The following is a 25543-nucleotide window of genomic DNA, read 5'->3' as shown; positions in this document are numbered from 1 at the left end:
TCAGATTATTAAAACCAAGAAACATTCATGCTTTCCTATTGCTTAAACTCTGACTTTCCCATTTGAATTACAGTTTAATCAGACTGGGTAGCATTTTTTCCAGTCTGTAACTGACCGTTTTTAATAACCTTGTGTAAATTGTTTCCTCCGTTTTCTGTTCAATGATAAAAGAAGTGGGACCCGGTGTGGTTACTCTGCTGCCGCAGATCAGAGAGGATTTTTTTTTTTTTTTTTTTGTTTTTCTCGGTTGTAACCAGTTATTATATGAGATATTTGCCTTTCTATAATTTTGAACCAGTCTGCCAATTCTCTTCTGGCCTCTGACATCGGTAAGGCATTTTTTGGTCCATGTGGCTGCCGCTCGCTGGATATTTTCTCCTTTCTTGCAAAGAAGAAGTTTATGGCCGCAACTCAAAACTCAGACTCCCTGGTTTGACCTCCACAGCAAAGAAACTTGTCATCCAGAGGGTCAGCACACAGCAGGGGGGCAGGCTTTCAACTAGCCATGTTTCTGCTAACTATGAACTGTAAGTTTACTTTCAGTATTCCAGCTACCGTCTCTCTTGCAGTTAGCATTTTCAAAGCAGTTACTCGTTTTAAAGGTCTAAAAAGATTGTCCGTGATTTTATTTATTTATTTATTTTTTTAAATAAAAACGTTGGTTGAAATTTTGAAAGAAAATCACTGCGGGTAGAAAGAAACTGGTGCAGTGTTTATATTTCTTTTTGCTTTTTGCCACTCGCTCTTGGCAGGCGTCTCACTAAAAACAAATCAGGATACATGGAAGCTTAAAACTGATTCATTTCATTTATTGAATCATTTGAAGAGGAAATGATTCCTCAGCCACCGACCTCTTTTAAAAATGCATATGAACGTACAATTTATTTACAAGGTTTGTTGAACTAAACTGGTCGGGGTACTCTGCTTGTAAATTGTCCTGACACAGAAACTCACTTCAAATAATTTTGCCGTTTGGTTCCAAATCTGTTATTACTTTACAAAACCACAAAGCGCTGTAACAGACAAATTGTTTTCCAGATATATTACTCACTGTGACGAAATTACGATGACAACTGGATCTCAGGAAAGTTCTGGTTGGGTCCATTACTGGAAAAAAATTTCATGCTGTGTCTATTACTTTTTAAAATAGCCTTGTACCTCAGTAAATGACCAATAAGAATCTCATAAAAAAAGCAAAAAAAAAAGAAACAATGTGTGGTTACAAATGGTGAAATCAAATTATTTCTATATTTTTTATGCATGTTTGCGTCTATCAGCCATAGTGGTAGTGCTTAGATCAAAAGCAAAACAGCGGCAGATGTCTAGTAAAAGTTTAAGAAGTTATTTGCCGTTGTGGACAGATCCTGTAAACTAGTGTTTTTGGAACAAGGCTCACAGCAAGAAGAAAAACAAAGTCTTAGTCACTCTCAATGAAACACTTTTAAAACTGGTTGGACCAAAGTGCCACACAATAAACTGAAAAGAACTAATTGAAATGACACAAACCAAGAAACAGGTAATTAAAACAGTGAAACAAAGATAAGATGGTACATCATGAATAAACTAATTAATCTAAAATAGATTTTTTTTAAACATAAAAAATTTGGTTTGGAAACTGCACTAAAATAGAGGGCAGTTAAATTTCCAGGCAGGTTTTTTTTTTTTTTCTTTTCTACTCTGTTTTGAGCAGTTTGTTCCTGCATCAGTAGGTTCTGCAGGACAGCATGAGCCACTCCTAATTGTCTGGTTGTAAGACACCCAACAGCATCAGGGAAGCAGACCCTGTTGCTCTTGCTGAAATATTTTGGTGTAAAATTCATCTACACAGACAGAAATCAGAGCCTTGATGAAATTATTGCCAATGAGGTCGAGGCGATGATGAGGGTCATGGTTTCTCGTCCTGTCAACAGTCGTAGGGAAGCGACAAACAGCAAATGGATGAGTAATCTAGAACCCAAACAAGGAAATCCAAAAGACTAAATGAGCAAAAGTAAGAACATCAGTCTGCGGTTTGCTCTTTTAATCTCTTGAAGAGAAACAGATTCTTGGTCGGATTAGGAGACGTGTTACGAGGAGCAACGGACTCAAGTTTGTCCAGTAGTCTAAGTTTTGTTTTTATTCACATTAAGAAACTTTGAGTTAGGTGTGACGGATGGATAAAGAAAACAAGAAATATGTGTTTTTAATCTCTCCCCAAAACATTTTACATGCATAGGCGTAAATCCCGGGGGGCCAAAGGGGGACGCCCCCAATCTTGGAAAAAAAAAAATCATTGAGTTACTCATTCAAGCTTTTTTATTTAGAACCTTAAATTTTTGTAAAGGCGCAGCAGAGATTAGATCAGTCAGACTGAACAAAACTTGTATCTAAGCAACATTTGAATTTTAGTTTTACTTCTCAATAGTTTGTTGATATGCATTACTAGTCATTTTGGTCCTGCAGCTTGAATGTGGTTTTAAAGCTTTTTAAACCATATCTTACGGTACATTTCACTGTAACTTCGCTGACCCTGCCAAAATTGCTCTTAAGAAATTTTCCTGTTTATGGTCCCCCCCAATAATGAGATGGGATTTACTCCCTTGGTAACATGTAGCAAAAATGAATGCATATTTGTTGGGCACCTAAAGAAATCAGCTAAATGTAGCTGTATTTGGAAGTGCATTAACTAAACACACAAGGTGATGAGTGTGGAGAGGTGACGTGTCGTGTTTCTATACTTTCATGTCTTCCAGCAGCATTAAACGAAAGGCTGCCGAACAAAGGTGTGAAGGCTGCAGTGATCCCAGAGACTTCAGTTCTAAGACTAGACAGTTGTTTTTTTTTCCTGTCGTCAGCTTAGCAACGAAAATAAATCTTTTGTGGTTTAAGTGTCAGTCCCGATGGAATCATAAAACCAAAATCTTGTGGCTACAGATGGAGTAGCCGTAAGAAAGAGAGATGGTCCATCATTTTAAAAGTAGCACTAAGGCTTACATTTTTATTTTTATTTTTTAAAAAGCTGTATTGATACTAACATCATTGCTTAGTCTTTGCCTGAAATCAGTGTTGATCACAGGCCTTCTCAGACATCTTCTTCCTAATCCAAGTACAGTAAACTCTTGTGTACTGGAGTTTACTTGTTTTGCTCCTTTTGCTGTTTTTCATGTCTCCAGCGTTTCTCTGATCCCTCTCATGAAGTTGGGTGAAGCTTGGCAGCCCCGTTGTGAAGTATCCTGCTTGTTGCTGTTGAACCTGTTATGGTCATCTGCGCTTTATTCAACTAAATACAAACAGTACATTCACTCCTCCTGGACATGTGGTGACAGTGGAGATGAAAACTCTCCTTTAACAGGAGGAAACCTCCAGCAGAACCAGATCCTGGCTCGGTACAAGCGGCCATCAGCCAGAGCAGAGCACAATGCGCAGCAAGAAACAGCAAAACAGAAGAGCTGATGTAGGATTACTTTCTGTGTTAAGGAAAAGTAAAAAGGAAAATGACAATACCAGGAGAGGGAGAGTGTTTACTTGTTGGCAGCATTTTCTAAGCTGATGGCCAAATCCAGGAAGGAACCACAGCTAAACAAAATGGCAGAGACAAATTGGGAAGCAGCAGAAAAAGAAAGTAGCAGAGTGAGAAAAAGTGGTCAGTTTGTCCTCCAGTAGCCTAACAACAGAGTCACTTTATTGATTATCCGTCAAACCAATGAAATCTAAATTAGATTTTTCATTTCATTTCCTTTTTTTTTTTTTTTTTTTTTTACATTTTTTTTTATTATCTCATTGATGGTTCTTCACAGTTCTAACCGTTGGCCACACTTGGAAATAAAAGCTCGAAACAAGAAGTTCAAATTCCTTCTTCAAAGCGTGAAAACGGACGGAGGGTAATAACTAATAGTCCTGTCTGTATTTTATAACATCAAAGCTTCCTGCTGATCATAGAGATGTAGACTACATCTGCGCAGGAAAAAAAAAAAAGATTAAGCAAAACATATTTATTGTGCAATTTCAAGTCCTTTTTTTTTATTTCCCAATGGTAACATTTTGCGAACACATGTAGCTGTTGCATGTTGTGTCATCAGCACGGTGTGGTTCCCCAGTTCTTTCATCTAGAGCCCACTCTCACTTTACAGATTCTTGTTGCTCCTAAGCTGAAGCTTTTAATGACCGGCTCCCTGACAGCGGATTGCAGGGGAGCCGTTGTGGTCGCCAGGTTCAGGTACAGGAGGACAGGTGACCTGCCATGTGTGAGGGTACGGCTGCTTCGTGACAGAATGGACGCATCCATGCGAATGTTTGGGGCAGATTTCATATCCAGTCACAAACAGGTGGCTACGTTTACCAAGAAAAGCAGACAACAAGAAAGGGGTCGTAAATATTAGGTCATAAAAAAAAAGCTCTCTGAAAAAACATTGATATTCTGACATTTAGAAAATTGAAGTAATTTCGGTAATCCTAACAGACTTAAAACAGGAAAAGTTCAGTCTGATGTGTCTTTTTTTTTTTTCAGAATATGAGGCATATGCTCTTTTATCCATTTTTCCAACTACGAGAGAGAGAAAGAGAAAAAAAATGCTTTTTGTTGTGTGGTACCAAACTGCGATTTATGTGTTCAAGGGGCAAAATGATAACATAACAAGACAGAAATAACCAGCTTGGTTGATTTATTTGACTAATTAATATCAAATTAAAAAAAACAAAAAAACATCGGTGGAAAGGATCTGGACGGCACAGCCTGACAGCCTGGTGTGCCCGAAGATAAGCAGTGAAAAACAGGTAATAAAGGGTAAACAGTCTGTTATCAGCCAGTCCTTAGAAGAAACAGGCACCTTTTATGTCCACAGATACTGGTGGAGAGAGTTTGGGCTGAATACAGTGTTTCTACAGGATGCCAGAGAGGATTTTCTACAGATTCATGCAGCACTTATCTGAATATCAAAACACTATAACAACTAACCCTGGGTTTATCTAATTGAACTATAAACATTATCAATATCCGGTCCTTTCAGCTTGTCACCAGTAATTCTCCAATTCCCTGAATATACACACAGATGTGGGATATTTTGATCATTAAATATTTCCACATCACCCGGGAGAAATCTCAGTACGAAGCAAATTCAAACCCATCACTCCCGAGACGCTCTGGGGTATTTTTTCCACTACTCTTCCTTTAGGTTTCAAAGCAGCAAAAAAAAAAAAAAAAAAAGAAAACATTAGTGAACTGTTCAATAGAATCAGGCTCTTTGGTCCCTAAAGGAACAGCTAATGGCTTGTGATCCCTCTCGAGAGCCGCCTAAACTTTCCAGACTAAAGCTTCTATGTCAGATCATTACCGAGCCACCATTAGTTGCGTAGTGTTACACACTGCATCTTTCTTTTTTTTTTTTAGTAAAAGCATATTATAAAGCCAGTCGCACACCTGATGAAGCTTGAATGCAACAGACACTCCCAGTTCGACTCGTGTTTCCCTTCGTCCCACTTGTGCAGCTACTGTCTCCACTCCGGCTTTGTGAAACGCCACAGGAGTGAAGCGCAGATGCCACGCATGAATGCCTCACTGGTGGATCATTATTAATTATCTTCAGGTAGAATTACCAGACTGACGCAACATTGAAATGGGAATTTCACAGTTCGCCATCACACTGAGTTTCTGGAGGTTTTACCGCTCTGTGCAGGGAGTTGATAAGGACACATTTTGGCTTGGCAACTGATTTGGCAGTAGCTGTTGGGGGGGGAAAAAAAGCTTATGTGTGAATTTAGAGCGACTCCGATTTCCCAGTAGCTGTTATAAAGATGTGTCGCCATTTTTCAACACAAGAAAAATGGATGAACGCTGTATACTGATACTTCTAATGATGATCAGGAACATCAAATGTGAATATTTTGAAAGAACATTTCACCTCCTAACTTTTAACATTCCCAATCTCTCCCTCTTCCTCCCCCCCCCCCCTTCTTCCGTTTGTCCCTTTTGTGGTGCTGCAAGAACACGACACGTTTCAAGTCTGCAGCATCATCAGTTTCTGTATTAACCAGAGCAAGCCAAAAACAGGATGAAAGCAGGAAAACAGGTTAGAGGGCTGTTAAAAAAGTTAGAACTCCTTCCCTACCCCCGAAAAAGAAAAAAAACAGACAGAAAACAACTTCCTTTTATCTTATTGCAGCAAGTTTTTCTTTTCTGTTTTTTACGATTTTTCTTGTTGACTATAATAACGTTTTTTAGCTTCCGCTTTCATTTCATCAAGTTGCTTGAAAGTACTTTTGATTGACTACAATTACAGTCAATTGTAGTCTGACTATTTTTTTTTAATGTTTATTTTTTTTTACTTTTGGTGATATCTTTACCCAAAAAAAGAAATTGATTACCTGTTATGAATGGTTAATCTTTGTCTCTAGTCCTTGTCACAAGTCTGTTTTTAAGCATCTTCATATCAAAATCAAAGCAGCGCTAAGAGAAACATTATAGATAAGCATAATAATCCATTTTCTTATGTTTTAAAAGCAACAAATATTTACGAATAAAAACAGTAAGATTATATATATATTTTTTGTTTTCCCACTCTTCCTTGTTTTGATATTTTGCAACAATACTAAAAAGACGTTGACGACGCCCGACACTTCATTCATGAAAATATAATCATTATTGTTAGAACCAACATTTATTCCATTGTTTACAAAAGCAATTCTCGGTACAGAAGCCAGCCTCTTCGATGCATCTCTCTGTCGCAAACATCTTATCAGACGTCAGCGGTCTCCGTTTGACTGCAGATGAGCTACTGCTGCCTGCGAGTTCATTTTTGCATCCAAGCATCTGACATGAACAACACCAACAGCCGATGTTGTATTATAAAATCTCCTGGCCAATAGTAATAATCCTCTGAAAGTATAGCAATTCAGTCCAGCGGCACTAACTAACACGCAGCTCCCTGGAAGCTGTCCGATTTGTTCGAGATGTCTCTGTAGCCATGAATATTTGTTGTTATTAATAAAAACCTAGTCATCCTTTTGGATTTAGAACCGCATTCATCGGAGTGTCTTGTAGACCCTGACAGCAAGGCATCCTCACCGTCCAAATGAAACTTCTGATGCCGCAACCCGGCGGTTTCCTGGCGAATAATTAAATATGCTGATGTGACGGTTGCCACGCTATGGAGGATCTGAAGAGCAGCAAGAGGTGGTTATAAGAAAGTTCACATTCTGATACGCTGTCTAATGATGCTAAAGACAATGTTTATAGACCTTATTTAAAAAAAATAAAATAAAAAATACAGGTTTCTTTCTTCGGATTTGACATTCAAAGGGACTGTGGAACTAAAGCTCAGGACCACTTTAAAGATTATAAGTAAAGTCTAGCTCCCGGCCGGAGGAGGAGGAGGGAAGAAAAAGGGAGAAATGACAGAAGAGGGAAAATAAACTTTCTGCTTTCTGTTTACCGATTACTGGAAAACGATCTGTTTACTTGACCCAGTTAAGAGTTCGAAGCGACAGCGCGGTAGATGGAGACGCAGCAGGCGAGGACCTGGGGAGGAATGACAGGGACTTCTCCTGGATTTCCATCCAGGTTCTGCCCGCGTTTCACTCGAATCAGAGCTTTGATAGTCGGGCTGGGAGACAAAAGCTCCACTAAAGCAACAACTCCTTTCACAGCATTCGAGGAAGCGCTGTGAACAGAGAAAGGATAAGGCACATCCGTCTGAGCAGCGCTGCTCGTGCTGGAGGCCATTGGAGATGATTAAGAGTGGTAAATAATCACAGTGAATTAAATACTTTGAAATCCATTCAAATGTGGGAGTTGGACAAAGATAAGTAGTAAAATTCTAAATCGAAGCCAATTAAGAGCCAAGAATTGATCATATACCACTGATAGAATCTAATCTTTTAACTCCTCATTTAAAGAAGCCAGTGTTATTTTCAGAGCCAAATCGGGCCCACCATAGTTTTTTTTATGTGGCTCTCCGGAGTGCAGAGGGCCACAGAAACTGAGCTTCAAAGCTGGCACTTATTTTGTCAATCAAATGAAATCAGTTTTCATCTGTATCCCGCCAAATTACATCAATCTGAAAGGATATTCTGTATTACATTTCGAGAAGTACTAATCAAATGTTAAGACAGCTATTAATTTTTATTTTATTTTTTTTTTTTTTTTTTTTTTGCAGAGTTTGCTAATGAGTGATTTCATCAGTACGTGTTGCCTCAACCGGAGCTTTGAGGACATTTATAATCTTGATATTGCCCAAAATGAAAGTGAGCTTGACACTCCTGGCCAAGAAGATTTTCAATTCTATGTCAAAAAATATCTACATGTCAATGTTTAGTATATTTTATCCCTGTAAAAGAAGGTGTTTTTAATGCAGGTACTTGTTTTTATCTGCAAATACTGGGGTATAAAGCCTTTATGTAAAGTGTCAGAAAGAATCTGTTAAGAGATCACTGTTGCAGAGGTATTTTGTTAGGGAGCAAGGTTTCTTGCACACTTAACCTCTTTGAAACATTTACTCTGACTGGCATGTCCTTTCATTTCGACTAAATAGCAAAACTCTGCTACTAAAATCTAGAGTTATGCTGAACAGCGCATCGTCCAGGAGGAGGTGAGTGCTGCAAGTCAGTGACTCGACACAATCTGCCAGGTTTCCTTACACAGCAACTTTTTAAACTGCTTTGAATAATTTAGCAAGCGTACCGTTTGATGACGAGGATCAGTAGGAATCTATGTGTGTTTGAATTGACTTTGTTTTTTTTATAAAGTCTGTAAATATCTGTTGAGTGGCAATCTTTCACCTTAGCAAGGAGAGATGAATGCTTCCATACTTTATTCTCACCAAAAGTTGTGATTATTTTTATCATTTTTCATAAAAACAGTTATAAATCCATCATCCAATTTGTTGACGGCCATCACTTCAAAGCGAGAAGAATCAGTCACAAGTAGAACATAAGTCATATATATATATATATATATATATATATATATATATATATATATATATATATATATATATATATATATATATATATATCCTTTAGCTGAGGAGCTTTGACACTTTCATTTAGTGGGATGTGACTGACTATGAATTTAAAGCTAAATAGTTAGCCTGAATTGTATTATTAAATCAAGGACAAGTTTCATTACTTGACTCCATCGAGCACCTCAGGTGGCAAAAAGGTCACTGCTTCATTTACTCCAAACAAACAATCACAAAGAACAACTTTGCATTATGGCTTTACTAATGAATGTGATTCTTCTTAAATTCAGGCACAGTGGCTTTCATTTATTTAGCCATATATCTTTTACATATATATATCTGATGTAGAGATATCGAGATAGAAATTTAAAACAGATGTGCTGTTTTAAAGTTAAATCAGCACATTGTCTGTGCTGATTAAACTTTATTTGTTACAACAACACAGAGGCGGTTTCATGAGCAAATAGATTTTTTGATACTATCAGGTCAATGTCTTTTAGGTACCGGTCAATGTCTCCTTTAATGGCTTATGTAAATGAGTTTTCTGAATCTATGCATACCTGCAGCTCTAGTGATATTTTCTTTTTTTTTCATCAAGAAACACTTATCTATAAAATAAACACCATTGCCTCATAATAGCTTCCATGTCCTCTGGGACTTTGGGATGTGTTACACACAGTCTTCTTCGTTTGTCATCCATCGGTGTTTTTTGATGATGAACTTCAAGTTTTTTTGCTGTCTAAAACTCAAGCGTGACAAATACGTAGTTTGCCAGCAAATGATTTTTAGTGAGAATAAGATGAGAATTATCTGTGTTTTTGTCATGAAAGTGTTGTTATTCTCTCTGTCTTTGGCACACACAGAAAAAAACACACACACACATTTTGACCTCCATCCATTTTGCTCCTCATTCAGGACCTTTATTCTATTATTCTTCCAGACAGCTTAAGCATGTTAACGCAACATGATGAAGACACAAATGAATTGTTTCACAACTTTGTCCATCTTAACTTTTATCCTGTGCAACTCAAGTGGTAACAAATTAATTCCAGAAAAAACATGATATAAAAGCTGCAATAACTTAGTCAAATGCACAGCTTTAAAATAAGACTTTGTTGAAGTATTTTTTGTTTAGTTTTAGTCTTCAGTTTAGATTTACCTGCCATCAGTTATAGACAATCTGATTAACTCTGAATAAATTTCAGCTGCTTTTTATTTTCTTGATTTGTGCGTCTCTTGAAAAGCATCTCACTTTGCAAAGCTATCGAGGAGGAAAGGTGTAAACAGAAATCCCACATCATTACCCAGGCATTATGGTGCAGTGAATGGTGTCAACTGTACTTGGATGTAATGTGGGCCAAATGATGAGCCTGGTCAGGGAGGCCGCCAGAAGGCCAAAGAAGTGTTAAAGAGGTTGGTGGTGTTTTACACAGGACAGCAAAATCAAGTTTGGAAAAAGAAAATTATTCGATTCGACAAACTCAAAAAACATCAACTCCTCCCTAAGCTCTTTAAAAAAAAAATGTTTTTGCTGTGGTTCCTTTAGATCTCATCACGTCTTCTGATGTTTTCTTTAGAACCAGAATTGTTTTTATTTTTGTTTTCCACGCCGATGGAGTTATGGGCAGTTCCAAATGACGGTCAAATTCCCCTCAAGGGATTCAGATGCCAATTGGAAAAAGGAAGATGAGGAGGAATTTTTTGAAAATTTATTTTATCCTTGAAGTTATGTTTTCATCTATGTTTTGTATGCACAGTTTTGAAGAATTACAGAAGAAACAACTGATGGAAACAGTTAAAAAAAAACATCTTCAAAGTTGCGAAAAAAAGATTTTAGGTTCTGCCAGGAAAAAGGGCCAGGAAAACATAAACTGCTCCAACAACAGTTTTCTGGAGGTGGTTAGCTGTTCTCTAATATCATTAAGGTTTTTTTTTTTTTACAAGTTACTCTGAGTCTTACAAGTTTTTACGTTCCTTCATGACCACAACTTTCTTCTCAGCAGGAAACTACAGTCTATATCTCAGAGCAAATCTTCTACAATTATACAGCAAGCCACCAAATGTAATCAGAGCTCCATAAAACTTGGGTCAATTAAAAAAGTTGTTTTTTTTGTTTGTTTTTTCTGAGACCAACAATAACTGTGAATCCTCAGGACTCCACAAGGGAACCTCCTCTCTAGTGGAGGTTCACCTTCAGGTGCTGTGAGCTGGAAGAAAAGAAAGTTGTGTGTTGCTTCAAAAGATAACGGATCCTCAAGAAATCATTAGTTAAAGAAGATTTTCCATGCAGATCTGTGAAGAGGCCTCGTCTGCCTCTCAGCACTCTGCTGCATGACGATGAACTGAATGAAATTAGGGAAATAACTAGGTTGCAGGATCCACGACAACACGACTGATTAGTGACTGTGGTGCTGAAGAACGTGGGCTTGGTGGGTGTCACTGAATGTGTGTGAGACGCAGCAATGGAAAGAAACCATAAATAAAAAGAGGAAGAATAATTTCCTTTTCCAACATATCTAAACAAACGGTGGATTAATGGATTTATATTTTTGAGGGGGTTGTTTTTAATTTTATTTTATTTTTTACATTAATCTAGGATAAAGCCGTGTTTTCACATTTTGTGTCAGTCAGACATCAGCAGCCGGGATCGTCTGTCGTTTCACAACGCCGTCGTTTTTCAGGGGAGGTTTCCGTCCTGATGGAGGGATGGACTGATTTCTGAGGAAACCATAATCTGTACCTCAACAGTTCTGTAGTTAATGGGTGTGTTCATTTCACAGAAGTGCAGAATGCGGGGATTGGTGCAAATTCACAAACTCCAGCCAGAAATAAGTGAATAAATACAAAGAGGATATTTGTTGTATTGTTATTAAAGTCAATAGAGTACCAAAGACAATTGTACCTTAATGAAATGGCTAATACTTATCGTTGTATTGAACTCCTTCCAAAAGTTATGCTAAAGTGGTTTGAAATTAAAGAAGCAAAGTTTGAATTAAGGAAAGAAAGATTATTTGATAAAAACACAAATCAGTTAAAGAGACTGACTAATTGTTGTGAGGACGTTGAACTGTGTTGTTCACTCTTTACATCGGAAAATGCACATAATACTCATCATCATCATTCGCTAAACAAATACGTCAAGGTTTGATTGTCACTGTTTTTCTTTTTTTCCTTTATGGGTTTGTCTATTGATGCTGCTGTTTTGGTTTTAAATAACTGCATTTGTAACGCACTTTATCAAGACGGAGGACTCGGAGCACTTCCCGCTACCTTCAGTCATTCCCCCTTTAACACACACATTCACACACCCATGGTGGTAAACTATGATGACTGTCAGAAGCTGAGTAAAGTGTGTGAAGTGTCTTGCTCAAGGACAAAATGATTGAGATGGACAGAACAGGGATTTGAACCAGCAACTCGAGCTGAGCCACTATCGCCCCGGTGAATAATAATGCTGATAAAGCTGTTACAAAAGTGCAGGTATATATGGCTTAGTTTCTAGCTGCTGTTTTTTTTTCTGGTGTGTGTGTGTGTTTGTAAAACAAAATGTTAAAACATAAAGAAAAATATATTGCTTGGAAGATGTAATGAGGATAGCAAAAATACTTAATTCATCTACATTTTTCTGAGTAAATATTTTTCTTTTAAATAATTAAAAATAAATTTCACTCTAAATGTTGGCAGCTGTTCAAGTGATCCAACACGTGCTGAAGATCTGTCAGTCTCTAGAAAACATTCAGGCGACATAAGAATGCCAGCTATTATTGCCTGGATTTCTTTTCTGAAAGTCTTGATGCTCCAGTGAATAATTTTGGCGGCCATAATTCGAAACATAATTTCTCCATAAACTGGTTGTCATCAGTTTCCCCCTAGCAGGATTTGCTGACAGCGGAGTCGTACATTAATCAGGGAGGCCAAGGATCAGTCACAGAGAAGCTCAGGAAACCTGGTATGACAGTTCTTCCATGAATAGAATGATGGATTAGCAACCTGTTCAAGGTGTACCCCACCCATCACCCAGTGACCTCTGGAGATATACACCCACCTTACAGGCCCCAGCCCCGCAGGGATCAGCGCCATAGACAATGACTGGATGAGGAATGAATAAGTAATGCACCTAAAGCAATGACTGCAAATCTCTGAAGGAAGAAATTCAGATGAAAGAATGTGTCTTACAGTTGAAGGCTGCAGGAATGTAAACTCATGTGAGGAAAAAAAACAAAAAAAACAAACACAAGAATAAAAACTGAATATTATCTAGTTCTTTTGTTTCTACAGTTTCCACGCAGAGCTGTTTTCCTTTTAGTGTTCTGAATCATAGAGCTATTACTGCATCTCCCCGGGGACAGACCAGATATTTTCTTCATATTCACAAATGTTAATGGTCTCTCAGTTGCGTTTGGTCAGGAGTCTGAGTTGATTTGGTCAGACGGACACAACCGGCCGCCTCAGCGCATTTCTTCACGTTTCAGTAACGCTGATAGTCTTATGTTGAGAAACAAAACCTCAGTATGACAGTTTAAGTTCTTTTGGGTTTTTTTTATTTACCTTGGCTAAAATAGCTTAGCTATCACAGTATATAACTGAACTCTTTATCTAAGGTCTGATTAGCCGTTAGCTTTCAAGTTCTCTACTGCTGGTAAGATACTGACTAGTTACAGCTACTTCAGAGAAGCCCACTTATTTAAACCACCCCTTTGGAGTCTGTATGTATTTTTTCTTTACTTTTTCTTCCACAACTTTAACGTACTAACTATTGTGATGCAATAAGAAGCACAAATTCAGCATTATTTTCCTGTCTGATGGAAACTCCTCTAAATGAACTCAAAGTGCAGCAAAAGGAGATTAGAAGAGGATTTCCCTGCTTCCTGCCAAATAGCATGACACTAAAAGGACGTGACTACAGTGTCCTCCGTTAAGGCAGCATTCCGCTTCAGGGTGAATGAGTGAAAGGAAGGGGATGGTGGTCTAAGAAGGTCAAAGTCAGAAAAAAAAAAAAAAAACAGAATGGGAGATGCAACTAAACTTAAATGTGCCCTTCAATGCCCAGACTGTTGCCTGGGGCAAAGAGGTATTGGTGGAATGTGACAGCAAGGTGAAGGTGAAGAGAAAAGGCCAGTGAATGGTGTCAGCAGGAAACCAGTCCTCAGGGAGACGCCATGCTCTACGGGGTAGCTCGAGTGTCTAGCACTCAAATGGACCATGACCTGTTTCAAGTACCGTCTGCTGAGTACAAAATTCAGCTTAGAGAATGACCACAGGGCTCTGCAACGGCTAGGAAGCATGAAGCTCTTAAAATAACTGCTGGCTGCTGTCAGAGCAGATGCACAGCTTCATATCAGGTCTCGAGTGGCGTTGTTTTACAGCTGGAGCACACGGCTTCCTGTCAAACACACCCGAAAAACCCGGCTACGCCCTCAGCCGCTGTGTATCCTCTACACTTTCTCTGCAATCAAGAGCAGCTAATTAGAAAGAAACGGCACTTCATATTGATCGTTCTGCAACACATTGTGGGGGGGCAGCTTCATGTTGGCAGGGAAAATTGCATGGTGAGATTAACTGAATTCATTACAGAGCAGCCACAATTTTCCTAACGTTTTTTTTTTGTCTTTTTCTTTAACTCATACAGATTAAAGTTCATGGTCTGTGTGAATCAATCCTTACCGAACACCAGAGGATTATTAGAGCATTTCTCTTTCTTTTTGTCAGGGAGGTTGTGCAGTGCTGGATTTTATGTTCACTTCAGTATATCGTGGATCAGTAAACTCACCTAGCTAACAGTCATGATCGCTCCTTTCTGTGGATTCTTCTGAATAAAATCACATTTAGGGAAATTGTGTATGTGTGTGTGTGGGTGGGTGGGTGGGGGGGGGGGTGCAGAAATGTATGACAGATAAAGAAATAAAAACTGAATCTAGAATAAATAGATCCTAATGCTGTAATTATTTTTTTACAGGATTGACTGATTATTAATTATTATTATTACTAAGAAGAAGAAGCAATGCAAATGCAAATCTGGCGTCAGATCGTGTTGAACATCCTATAAAAATGTTTAACTTCTTTTGGAGTGTGTTATTGGACAAGAAGATGTTACTTACAGCCAGTTATATATAATCCATGTAGGTATTAAGTACACAGATGGCCAAATTTAGGTCCAGTTATTTATAGTTGATCCAACAACTTAGTCAGATTGAATTGATCATAAAATGCCAACATAAAAAGAAATACAACCTTTAGTTGCTGGCACTGCAGGAATCTATTAACCTGAGCAGGTCTGCAGAGGAACAACCTCCAACAAGATGAAACCTCAAGCAGAGTCGGACTCAGGAGGAACAGCTGAGAGAAAAGCTGAGAAATAAAAAAATATATACTTACAATTTAAATGAAAGGCGAGGAGAATCCACACAGGTGATGGCATCACCACTCCACTTCTGGCTCTGTGTTTAAACGTGACACCGTTTACCTTCTGTGAAACGGAGGTGAAAATAAAAAATAAAAAATCCAAAGTGACACAGTTCAGTTATCAGCAGTAATTGCATCAACTATACAAAGCATGTGAAATGCAGAAACAAAAGAAAAGTAATAACCCAGGAGTACTTTCTACAGTATAAAGCTGAGACTGCTGAGATGCACGTATTATAGAAGAACCATCTAGAGAGCATCAGAGCACTCAGTGCAACATATTAGATCTAGATTTATCAGAATATTTCCCAATAAACCTTTTCATTAATGCACTCGCTGTTTTTGTTGTTGTTGTTGTTTTGGGTTTTTTTTAAAGACCACATCAAACAAATTTATATCTGTTTTGGGGTTTGTAAAAAAACATCTCTGAGGTTAGCAAATACTATGTTCTATTATGTGCTTTGTATGTCATTTTCTAACCTTTTTCTCATCCCCGGTCTTCTGCTCTTTTCTACTGTAAAACCATTAATTGGTCCGGACTAATTTCTCTGCTGAAGCCTTAATGTTCAGTGTCTGAACACCAGATTTGCTCAGGCTAATGGTTTCTACCGCTGAGGTTTTGTGTGAAGTGTTTTTAGTTGCTCTTTGTGTCGGCCACCGCCCAGCCCTTTAACGTGTCTATTAGTCATGGAGTCACGTTGTATGGATGCTAATGTTGCACAAAAGATTTGGCAAGTGCCACAGATCATTCCACAAGGGGGTAGATAATGATGATGATTGATTTTTTTTTGCATTTTTTGCATTTTTTTTTTGCTTTTCTTCACTGCAAGTACTATGTGATTTTTCACGACTCACTCTTTAATTGTATTCTCCGCGGTAAGTTAGATTGACATTTATGTCCTAATATTTATTCTGAGGTCGTTATTTTCGCAGCTTTTAGAAACGCTCCGGCGTTCTGGTTTTGTAGTCATGGAATAAACAGACTATTGTCCGAGCTATTTCCACCTGTGCTCCCTTCAGATTGCTATTTGAATACCGAGATGTGACTGATTATTCCTCCATAAAGGCCCGCACGCATGTTCGCTCATCTCCAAATGAATGATCTGCGGCGGGCTTAATGGGAACCAGATGAGAGCCGAGACGAACGTACTCATTGGGACAAAACCCAGCAGCAGCAGCTCGGAGCGCTCACTCAGCTTTCAGCGCTGAAACGCAAACGGGTTCGCACTTGCTTTCCAAATAAAATAAAAAAAAAGAAATAAAGAAAAAAAAGCAACAACTTCATTTTCTAAATTGACGCTGATATTTAAACGGTTTTACAGCCTTAAACTTTGAAGGAAAACCACAGTGTTTGAATTCAGACATAAATAATCAAATCTCCCGTAAATTTAGTGAGTAAATTACATTATTGTCGGCGCAATTCTCTCGCTCCTTGGCTGCCAGAAGATAAGTCTACTAACTCAGCAGCATTCCTTCTACCTAATCTAGTTATCCGTGATGAAAATGTTCAATTAACTGCTAGCAGATCCCCAGGTTCTGTGCAACAAGCTGATTATCCCCTTGCCCACAGCCTTTGCAGTGAATCCCCAGCCGGCTGCAGTAACGTCTGCACATTATGGTGTTATATAGAAATATTGCTTGATTGACATTTCAGTTGATTTGGATTTATTTTTCTCGCCTAGCACAGGAAGAAAAAAATAATAATAATTAAAAATTTAAAAAAAATCAGCATTTATGTCATAATAAAACACTTTTTCACAGAAGTGCTGTGAAAGTGCAGCTACAGAACAGTTCATGAAGCAGCTCTCACCCAAGAGTCAAAAACTAATGCCTAGAGAGACGAGAGATGTGAAGGAGATGTTTTGAAATCTTAAGATACCCAGAGTTTTAAAACACTTTCATAGCAGCTGGTGAGAACTGGATTTTATTTGTATTTGCTCTGCCTTAAGTGAGGTATGCTTAACAGTTTGATTCTGCCTAAGTCATTCAGTCTAGTAAGCACTGCTAGTAAGATAGACAGGACTAATGTCTAATTTATTTTCACAAAGCACTGTCTTTAGTGCTTTGTGAAAATAAATCAGAGCTCTAGCCAGCCCAGGTTTTAGCCGCCACCGGCCATTTTTAACCACCATTCCAACCCTAAATACAGTTTTTAAAGGTGATCCAGCAATACATTCTGCTCAAGAAACAAAACAAGGTTTGAACCATAACTTAGGCTACAATCAGTGCCAGTATTTTTATTATTATTTTTGGCTAAAATCCATTTTTTTTGTGTGTAACCATTCATAATACTAAACAAACGTGACGGCAGTCAGTCTTATCTGTGAACGGTTTATACAGAGGCCTCTAAAGGAAGTAATAATGTACTACAGAGGGATCCATAGACATATCAATCTATTGTCTATGGATCGATAGTAAAGATACCGAGCAGCGGGAGCTGGCAGTATTATCAGGAGATCGTAAAAAGACAAAGCGAGTAAAGAAAAAGAAAGCACAACCTAATTGCGGTGGTGTTTTGTAGAGAGGTCTGTTCGGATGTGCAGTCAGACCACTGGTGGTGTGATAGCGATGCACTTCATTGACACAGACTTCTTTTGTAATTTCATCATTATAAACGTCAGCCATCATCTCCATTTTTCTTCTTTATTTACAGTGTCTGGGTTGTTCTGGTGAAGGAACATGATGCGCGATTCACGTCAGCGACGCAAAAGTCGGTGGACGTGCGGCGTGACAGTTTAGAGTAAAATGAAAAATGATCGGACACGCATCCAAACTTGTACCACATCTGGAAGTGGCGCAAATTCGATTCTCTGGGGGAAAAGAGGCATACAAAAAAAAGATTTAATAAAATAAGAGATTGGGGTCAAAAGCCTAAGAATTACTCATTAGAATAGTCATAAGTATTTCAGTTTTAAATTTAAAGATGATCAAATGTTGTCTATGTTACTTAAAAAAAACAAAAAAAAAACAGTGAAACAGTCTTTCAGTGTGGTGCGGACAGGAAGCTGCACATTACAAGTCATCGTCTCCCCTGCCAACCAGCCTCCAGGCAATCAATAGTCATTAATGTAGTTTGCGCAGAAAACCAGCCGGGGAATTTCAGGTAATGTTGGGACTAACATTGTTGCTATGGGACAGACTTTATATTTTTTCCTTTCTAGTAGCACAAGATAGGTTGCAGTGATGTCCGCTGAGTCAGAACAGATCACTGAACTTCAGCCAAGGGTAAATCCTCGATTCAAAATAGAACAAGACTGATGAGCTGTCGCACGCAGAGGCCTCCTTTGGCTCCATTCCTGCTAGCTTGTGTTTTTTTATTTTTTAAAAAAGGCTTATATGGGCATCTGATGGGGGACGTGGGTGTTTTGACACCCACCCACTTTACTCAATATGTGATCTGGCATGTGCCACGCCACCAGCCGACATCTTTGTGTAACATGCTGATAAATATAATCTGCACCACCTTTTCAGGGCAAAATAGATGCGCTCCCACAGAGCATCAAGAAGCAGCAGCGTGCTGCCATAAAGTGATGAATTATGCAGCTCAAAATCTGCTTTTTTTATTTTTTTATTTTATTTTGCATCATTTAAATGTTCCAACTATTGGACAAGATGAGGTCAATGTAACTACGCCACAGTTCCACAGTGACCGAATACATACAATTCCAGTTTTACACCTATTTTTCAATAGTATTAGATACAGTCGCAAAAACTGCATCTAGCAGTCTGGTTGTAAACCTTCGCAATGCTAAATTTATTGCGCCTGCGATTCTCCTCGTTTTGCTACACAATCCCGTTTGCGTATGTGTTGTTTGCAGATCAAGTTTGCACTTGATATCAAGTTTGTGTCTGTTGTTATGCACGGAAACCTTTAGCAGATCAGACCCTGAGGATGTCTGACATGTAGGAAATATATCAAACTCTGCAGCTTCCTCACTCTCAGAATCTTGACCAAGTTTATCGCTGTGTGATGCAGGTGCAGCAGCACCAAAGGTCAGAAGTGTATATATATATATGTCATCATCTATTTACAGGCGCACTTACATCTTTGCAGTATTTTTTTCTTTGCACTCCAGTAGCCAGCGACATTTTGTTGCCAAACTCTTTGTTGTGTCTTTGTGCGATGACGGTCTACGTCTCTAAAGAAGGGTCTGGCCGAGCAAAAGACAAATTCCTTTTAATTTATTAAACAGCAAAAGATCAGAAATAAACATTTGATCTATTTCAACACACTGGAAAAATGAAACAGGTGTCGCCGTGACTTTATATGTCCGCAGTATGTGAACCAAATTCTCCTGACCAAAGAGAAACCTTACTATCTGTGATCACCTCAGAAAACATGGCTGCCTTTAGTTTTGCCTTTAGGTTATTGCTCAAGTCTCCTAAGGTAGTAAACAGTTTTTTCTGACTAACTTTGCCTTTTTTACCACCACATGTAGGGTGTGAATACGAAGATTGTAATTTGGATTAATATATAAGTGTAATATCAAATATTGCAAATACAAATAAAGTGTAACATTTTGTTTAATATTCATCAGGTTTGTTAAACCACTGAAACCAGTGAGTATTGTCTCAAGACTAAATGCCCATGTTTCCCGTTTTCTCTACCCGGTGCAGGTGGCCATAAATTTGTGACCGAGGGGGAACATTTGGAGCTGATCTCCATCACCAAAGAGCAGTCGGGAATATACGAGTGCATCGCCTCAAACGACATCTCCAGCTCTGACATCCGGAGAGTGCAAGTCACAGTCAACTGTAAGCACCCAGCCGCCGTATACATGGTCAGAATGGAAACGGCTCTTGACTTTCAGGCGACATCGGGGGGTTCAGGATGTTTGGAGCTGTTTTGGTTGCAACATCCTTTCCCTGCAAAAAGAGGAGCAAACAGAAATGCTTCTGACGCAAGTTCCAGTGTTTTATGGCACCGTCGATGTGCGTCGACCCGTAACAGTAATCAGCTTTTTGTGTGGCTGGATACATTTGACTAAAGCAAGGTAAGAGGTGGTTTGTTATTGAACCTCTACTTGGTAACCTGGTCCTGGAACATGCACACAAAGGCAGTTTCAAGTGCAGGGCTTAACATTGGGGAACCAACGTGTACATGCACCAACGCAAACTGGAAACAGGTTTCTGCAAGGGCAGTAGGGAGTTTTTGAATGTCACGGTAAGATTTTCTCCAACATCACTAAGCGTCTTTGTGTGCTAAATTTAAAAAATTTAAAAATTAAAAAACAACTCTTTTGAAAAATGCTACGATATGAAATTCAACAGAATGGACTGTAAACAGATGCTACCTGCTTCTCAAAGAATATACCAGGCCTTCAATTATAAAGGAAAACAGAAGCTTTTGATGGCTTTAAACTCCAAGTATTATTTGTTCTTTCAGTTCCACTGACAGTCAAAATCTAAAAACAGAAAAATGTTTCTTATTTATGTTCTGAATGAAATAATAAAATACAAAAAGGCTTTGTTTTAGCGACATCACGTTTTAGGCTCAGGACAAGGTAGAAAACTGACAAACGGATCACTGGAAATAGTTTAATTTTAACGTTTTAATTTATTGTTGATTGAAGTGTTTTCATGTTCTCAGCAAACGTGGATTTGCGGAGAACACACATTTAATGTAACTACGGAATTGTTGAACATTTCTGTCGAATTCCCCCGTCAAGATGCATTTCCTTCTTTGTTTTGTGATGATATGCAGCGTCTAAACAGTCTCATGGTGCATCCAAGTGCAGCTTGCACATCAGATTATCCATGTGATGCTACATGCTTTACGTAAAACTTTTTTAAAAATTGTTGGGTTTTTTTAGAATCAAATGCTACCTGAAAAAAAAAAAAAAATCATCTCTTCATAGTTAGTACCCTCATCCAGTTCTAAGGGTACCAAAACTGGACGTTTTCAAATTTGTCTTCAAATATGAAAAAAAAATAAAAATAAAAATGATATTTGTTTTATGAAATGATGAAATGAAATAAAGAGATTAATTTTCTTGTCAGAGAATTTTAGCAAGGTCACCTCAAACAAGAAAACTATTCCATTCTGCCTGATTGGATATTTACTGTTTTAATTGAGCTGCTTGTCTTCATCGCCATGTCAACCAATGTGAGGCAGCAACATAAAGGATGTGTAGTTTGCCTCACAATAAGGAACAAGTTTTAAATTGGATTTCTGTTTCAACTTGAGGCATTTTTTATGGTAACGGTTTGACTTTTCTCGTGCAATAAATGTCTATTAGAAAAACCAGAAACTCGCCTAGTAATAGTCCAGGATGTTGGTCATGATGAGTTGAATAAGACATTTGTGCTAATTAAAAAAATAAAAATAGTGTAATTATTGCAAAAGTATTTCTGAGAAGATTATCCAGGGATATTTCCACAAAATCATGTGTTTTAGTGAAAATAATTTCTTCAAGGTGGAACTGTGTGTTTGACACACGCAGAATTATCCCATCCGCATCAGCAGGTGGAAATTTTAGAGTATCATCTAAAGAGGAAAAGAAATCCATCAGAGGTTGGGCTAGAGGGGATTCTGCTTTGATCGACATATAACTTTCCACTGCTGATGGATAATTAATGCATTGATGGAGTGAGATGGATCACGGCTGCTTTAAAAGCTAATGTTAACAATACGAACAAGGAACGTCCACATCACATAAACCTGGCTAATTAAAGTTAAATTCTATGTTTGAGAAGTTTCGGGGGGTTTTTTTATTTATTTTTTTTATTTGAGCTCAAGGCTGAAAGTCTGGAAAGAAAGATTTTTTTTCTTTCTTTCTTTCTTGTGTCTGATTCTAAAGTAAATAACATAAAAACCAACCACCATTTTTTTTTTTTTTTTTTTTTAGTTTTTATCATTAATTGAAATGATAAATTATACATGGCTTCATTAAATTAAAATCTTTATTCATGAGGGACGCATTCCTCCGTTTAAAACAAGTGGGATTTTCTTCTGAGCTATAAAATGATGCGTACTGTGTGTTTTATTGCAAGGTTTGTGTCGGTCTCGGTTAGATAAGGTGTCTGAAAAGTGGAGCAGTAGTCGGGTCTCAGAAAATAAAGATCCGTGGTTCTCTATAAGCCTTTTTGTGTGGAGTCTGGCGAAGCTGCACTGGTTTCATATCAGAAACTTCCACTGTAGGTTAGTAGAAAATCTCCCCTTCGGTGTGATGAATGTGCATTTTCGTTTTGGCTTAAATCTAAAACCTCAGCTTTGGAGATGATGCTGCTAATCTTATTGTTTCCAGCAATGAACGTGGGAGTCTCTGTAGACTTCCTCATTCTATTTGTCCCCTTCCTAGTTTATCACTTAGTCCCTAAGGTTTGTTCTCAACTCTGCATTAAAGCACTGAATGATTTAATTGGCATCCATCCATCCATCCATTTTCTTTACACCCTTCTTCCCTAAATGGGGTCGGGAGGGTTGCTGGTTCCTCTCCAGCTGCGTCCCGGGCGAGAGGCGGGGTTCACCCTGGACAGGTCGCCAGTCTGTCGCAGGGCAACACAAAGACATACAAGACAAACAACCATGCACACACACACTCACACCTAGTGAGAATTTAGAGAAACCAATTAACCTGACAGTCATGTTTTTGGACTGTGGGAGGAAGCCGGAGAACCCGGAGAGAACCCACCATGCACAGGGAGAACATGCAAACTCCATGCAGAAAGACCCGGGCCAGGAATCGAACCCAGGACCTTCTAGCTGCAAGGCAACAGCTCTACCAACTGCGCCACTGTGCAGCCCATTTAATTGGCATAAAATGTGATAAATGATTAGTGGAACTAATTTCCTTCAGTTGCCATGGGAAAAAAAAAAAGAAACAAAGCTACACAAAACTTGAAGCGTAATAATTACGCTGACATTATGTTTCTTTGTGCAATGAAAATAAAACAAGTCTAAGTCTACGTTACCAGTCAGAGTTGAGTTTACAGCAATAACTTTACATTTATTCACGTTTCCATTTGGGAAACTGAAAAAGGAGGGGTGTAGAACTTATATATTGTGTTATTATTTTTTAAATGTATTAAATCGGCATGGATTGGGTTTGATGGTTTTGTTCCCTCCCCCCCGCTTCATTTTTAGACCCTCCCTTCATTTCCAAGGCGAGGAGTACAGGCACTCCGGTTGGACAAAGAGGGGTTCTGCAGTGCGAAGCCTCTGCCGTTCCGAGGGCAGATTTTGAGTGGTACAAAGACGACCGCAGGCGAGTACCTTCTCTGCTTCCTGTGTCTGTGAGAACGGCTTTGAAAAGAACAACACTTAGTCTTTTTTTTTCCATCCCCATTGGTTTTTACACGGGATTCGGTCACTTTTCATTGCATGTCATTTGGATCTGTGAATTAATAAAATGTTTATTCATATTATATGAAAACATTTATTTACTAAATGAAATCCTCATTATCATTTTATCATGTTTTGTAAAAAGGAAAAAATAAATAATCTCTGGATTAAAATGCAGCCATTACTGGTTTTTGCTGTGTGCGTGTTTCATTCAAAATGTAGGAATTATTACCAAAGGAACTTGTCAGAGATTAGAAAATTTATTTATGGAAAGCATTTCAACTGTTCTTGACAAAGGGTTGTATTAGAACATGTTTGGTTCTGTTAGAATTTGGTAAAACTTGAAAAAGAAATGAATGCCGTTTGGCTAACAGGTGACTAGAATTACAGCGTTTCAATAAATTCCATTGTGTTTAATTTACATTTTACTGTCGACTTCTAAAACTCGAAGTAGACCTCTGTTGCTATGAAAATGATAAGGACTGTCTTTAAGTCATGGGGAATACAAAGTAAAACCTTTTTTGTCCTCGTAATAAAAACCTGCAACATAAAATGAAACGGTTGTCACTCACCCTGACTGACCCTTAAAATGCTCTTGAGCCATTTTACCATTTGTTGGTGACAAATTTGAACATTTCTGTTACATTCCAGCACGTATTACAAAGTGCACAAATATATGACGGATTGTCTTTCCATATGTCCACCAGTCACTTTCCAGAGCTCCTGTTGGATCGCCGCAAATTTAAAACGTTTCATGCTTTTGTCCTCAATTCTTTGTTTGTTTGTTTTTTTTCTGCTCTGGTCACCAGCTGTAAATAATGTAAGGTTTACCTGATTGGACCAAACTCGGAAATCTGTACAGGGCTTTTGAGTGAATACATTGGATCAGTAAAAATCTATCAAACCCCTGTTACAAACAAATACTAGTCACCTAAAAAAAAAAAAGCAACCAGAACCAAATAATGCGCTACATACGGAAGGACAAACATAACGTTGAGGGAATGTGACTAATAAAATTTTAAAAATAAGAGATTAGTGGAGTTTTTTTTTTTTTTAAATATTAAATATTACAAACAACTGTGGAAATGTTTGATACGGGATAAGAATTGTGTATTTCTTCAGATTTATTTCTGTTTTGAGCTGATTGTATTTGTTACTAATGTGATAAATAACATCTGAGCCAACAGAATGAGGACGAATTGAAAAGCGTAGATTATTGATTATTGCTTGAACCCTAATCGTCTGTATTTTACAGGCTTCTCAATGGAATAAACGGTCTTAAGATAGAGACTCAAGGAAAACAGTCACTGCTCATCTTTTTCAACGTCTCAGAAGAAGACTATGGAAACTACACCTGTGTCGCCATGAACACCATGGGAATCACTAATGCCAGTATAATTCTTTATGGTGAGTATAGAAATACTTTAAAAAGTCCTAAAAATTCACATTGTTGTAGAAGGTCTTGGTTCTTTATGTAACTCACTGTTAGCCGACTTTACTATTCATCAGCTGCGTCGTTATCCAACACTGTTCTACTGCGTGGAAGGAAAAGGACCTTAAAGGAAATAGGGAGGCTGACAACTAGGCCAAATAAAAAAATGTAATAAAAATAATGGAATGTATTTTATTCTCTAAGGCCAAACGTTGTCTGAAAAGTATCTATATGTTTATATTAAAAAAAGGGCTATATTTAGATTTGTGAAACAAAGTGAAACCTGTGCTCAGCCTGCAAACCTCATTATTTTCATGAAACCTAACATGTCATTTTATTTTAAATATGCCTGTTTCATCTCTCCCTTTTAGAGGGTGAAATGAACAGCAAGCACTGAGTGATTTCTTACCAAAAAAAAAAAAAAACAACAACAAAAAAAACCCTGCAGTTTCAGAGCTAGAAGGAGCGAAAACAAAGTTTTAGTCAAACAGT

General features: G+C 38.1%; 1 protein-coding gene across 1 annotated transcript in view; it reads left to right on the top strand.

Moving 5' to 3' along the window:
* Positions 1–25543, top strand: part of opcml (opioid binding protein/cell adhesion molecule-like) — a 148343-nt gene that overhangs the window by 120617 nt on the left and 2183 nt on the right. The window contains exons 4-6 of the mRNA XM_044140622.1: positions 19953–20090; positions 23422–23542; positions 24875–25026. Of these exons, the coding sequence (XP_043996557.1) occupies positions 19953–20090; positions 23422–23542; positions 24875–25026 (411 nt within the window). The remainder of the gene's footprint in view (positions 1–19952; positions 20091–23421; positions 23543–24874; positions 25027–25543) is intronic.

Source organism: Gambusia affinis, linkage group LG15 (genome assembly GCF_019740435.1).
Source record: "Gambusia affinis linkage group LG15, SWU_Gaff_1.0, whole genome shotgun sequence".
In the NCBI taxonomy this organism is placed as follows: Eukaryota; Metazoa; Chordata; class Actinopteri; order Cyprinodontiformes; family Poeciliidae; genus Gambusia; species Gambusia affinis.
This window is presented reverse-complemented; position numbering and strand designations above follow the sequence as displayed.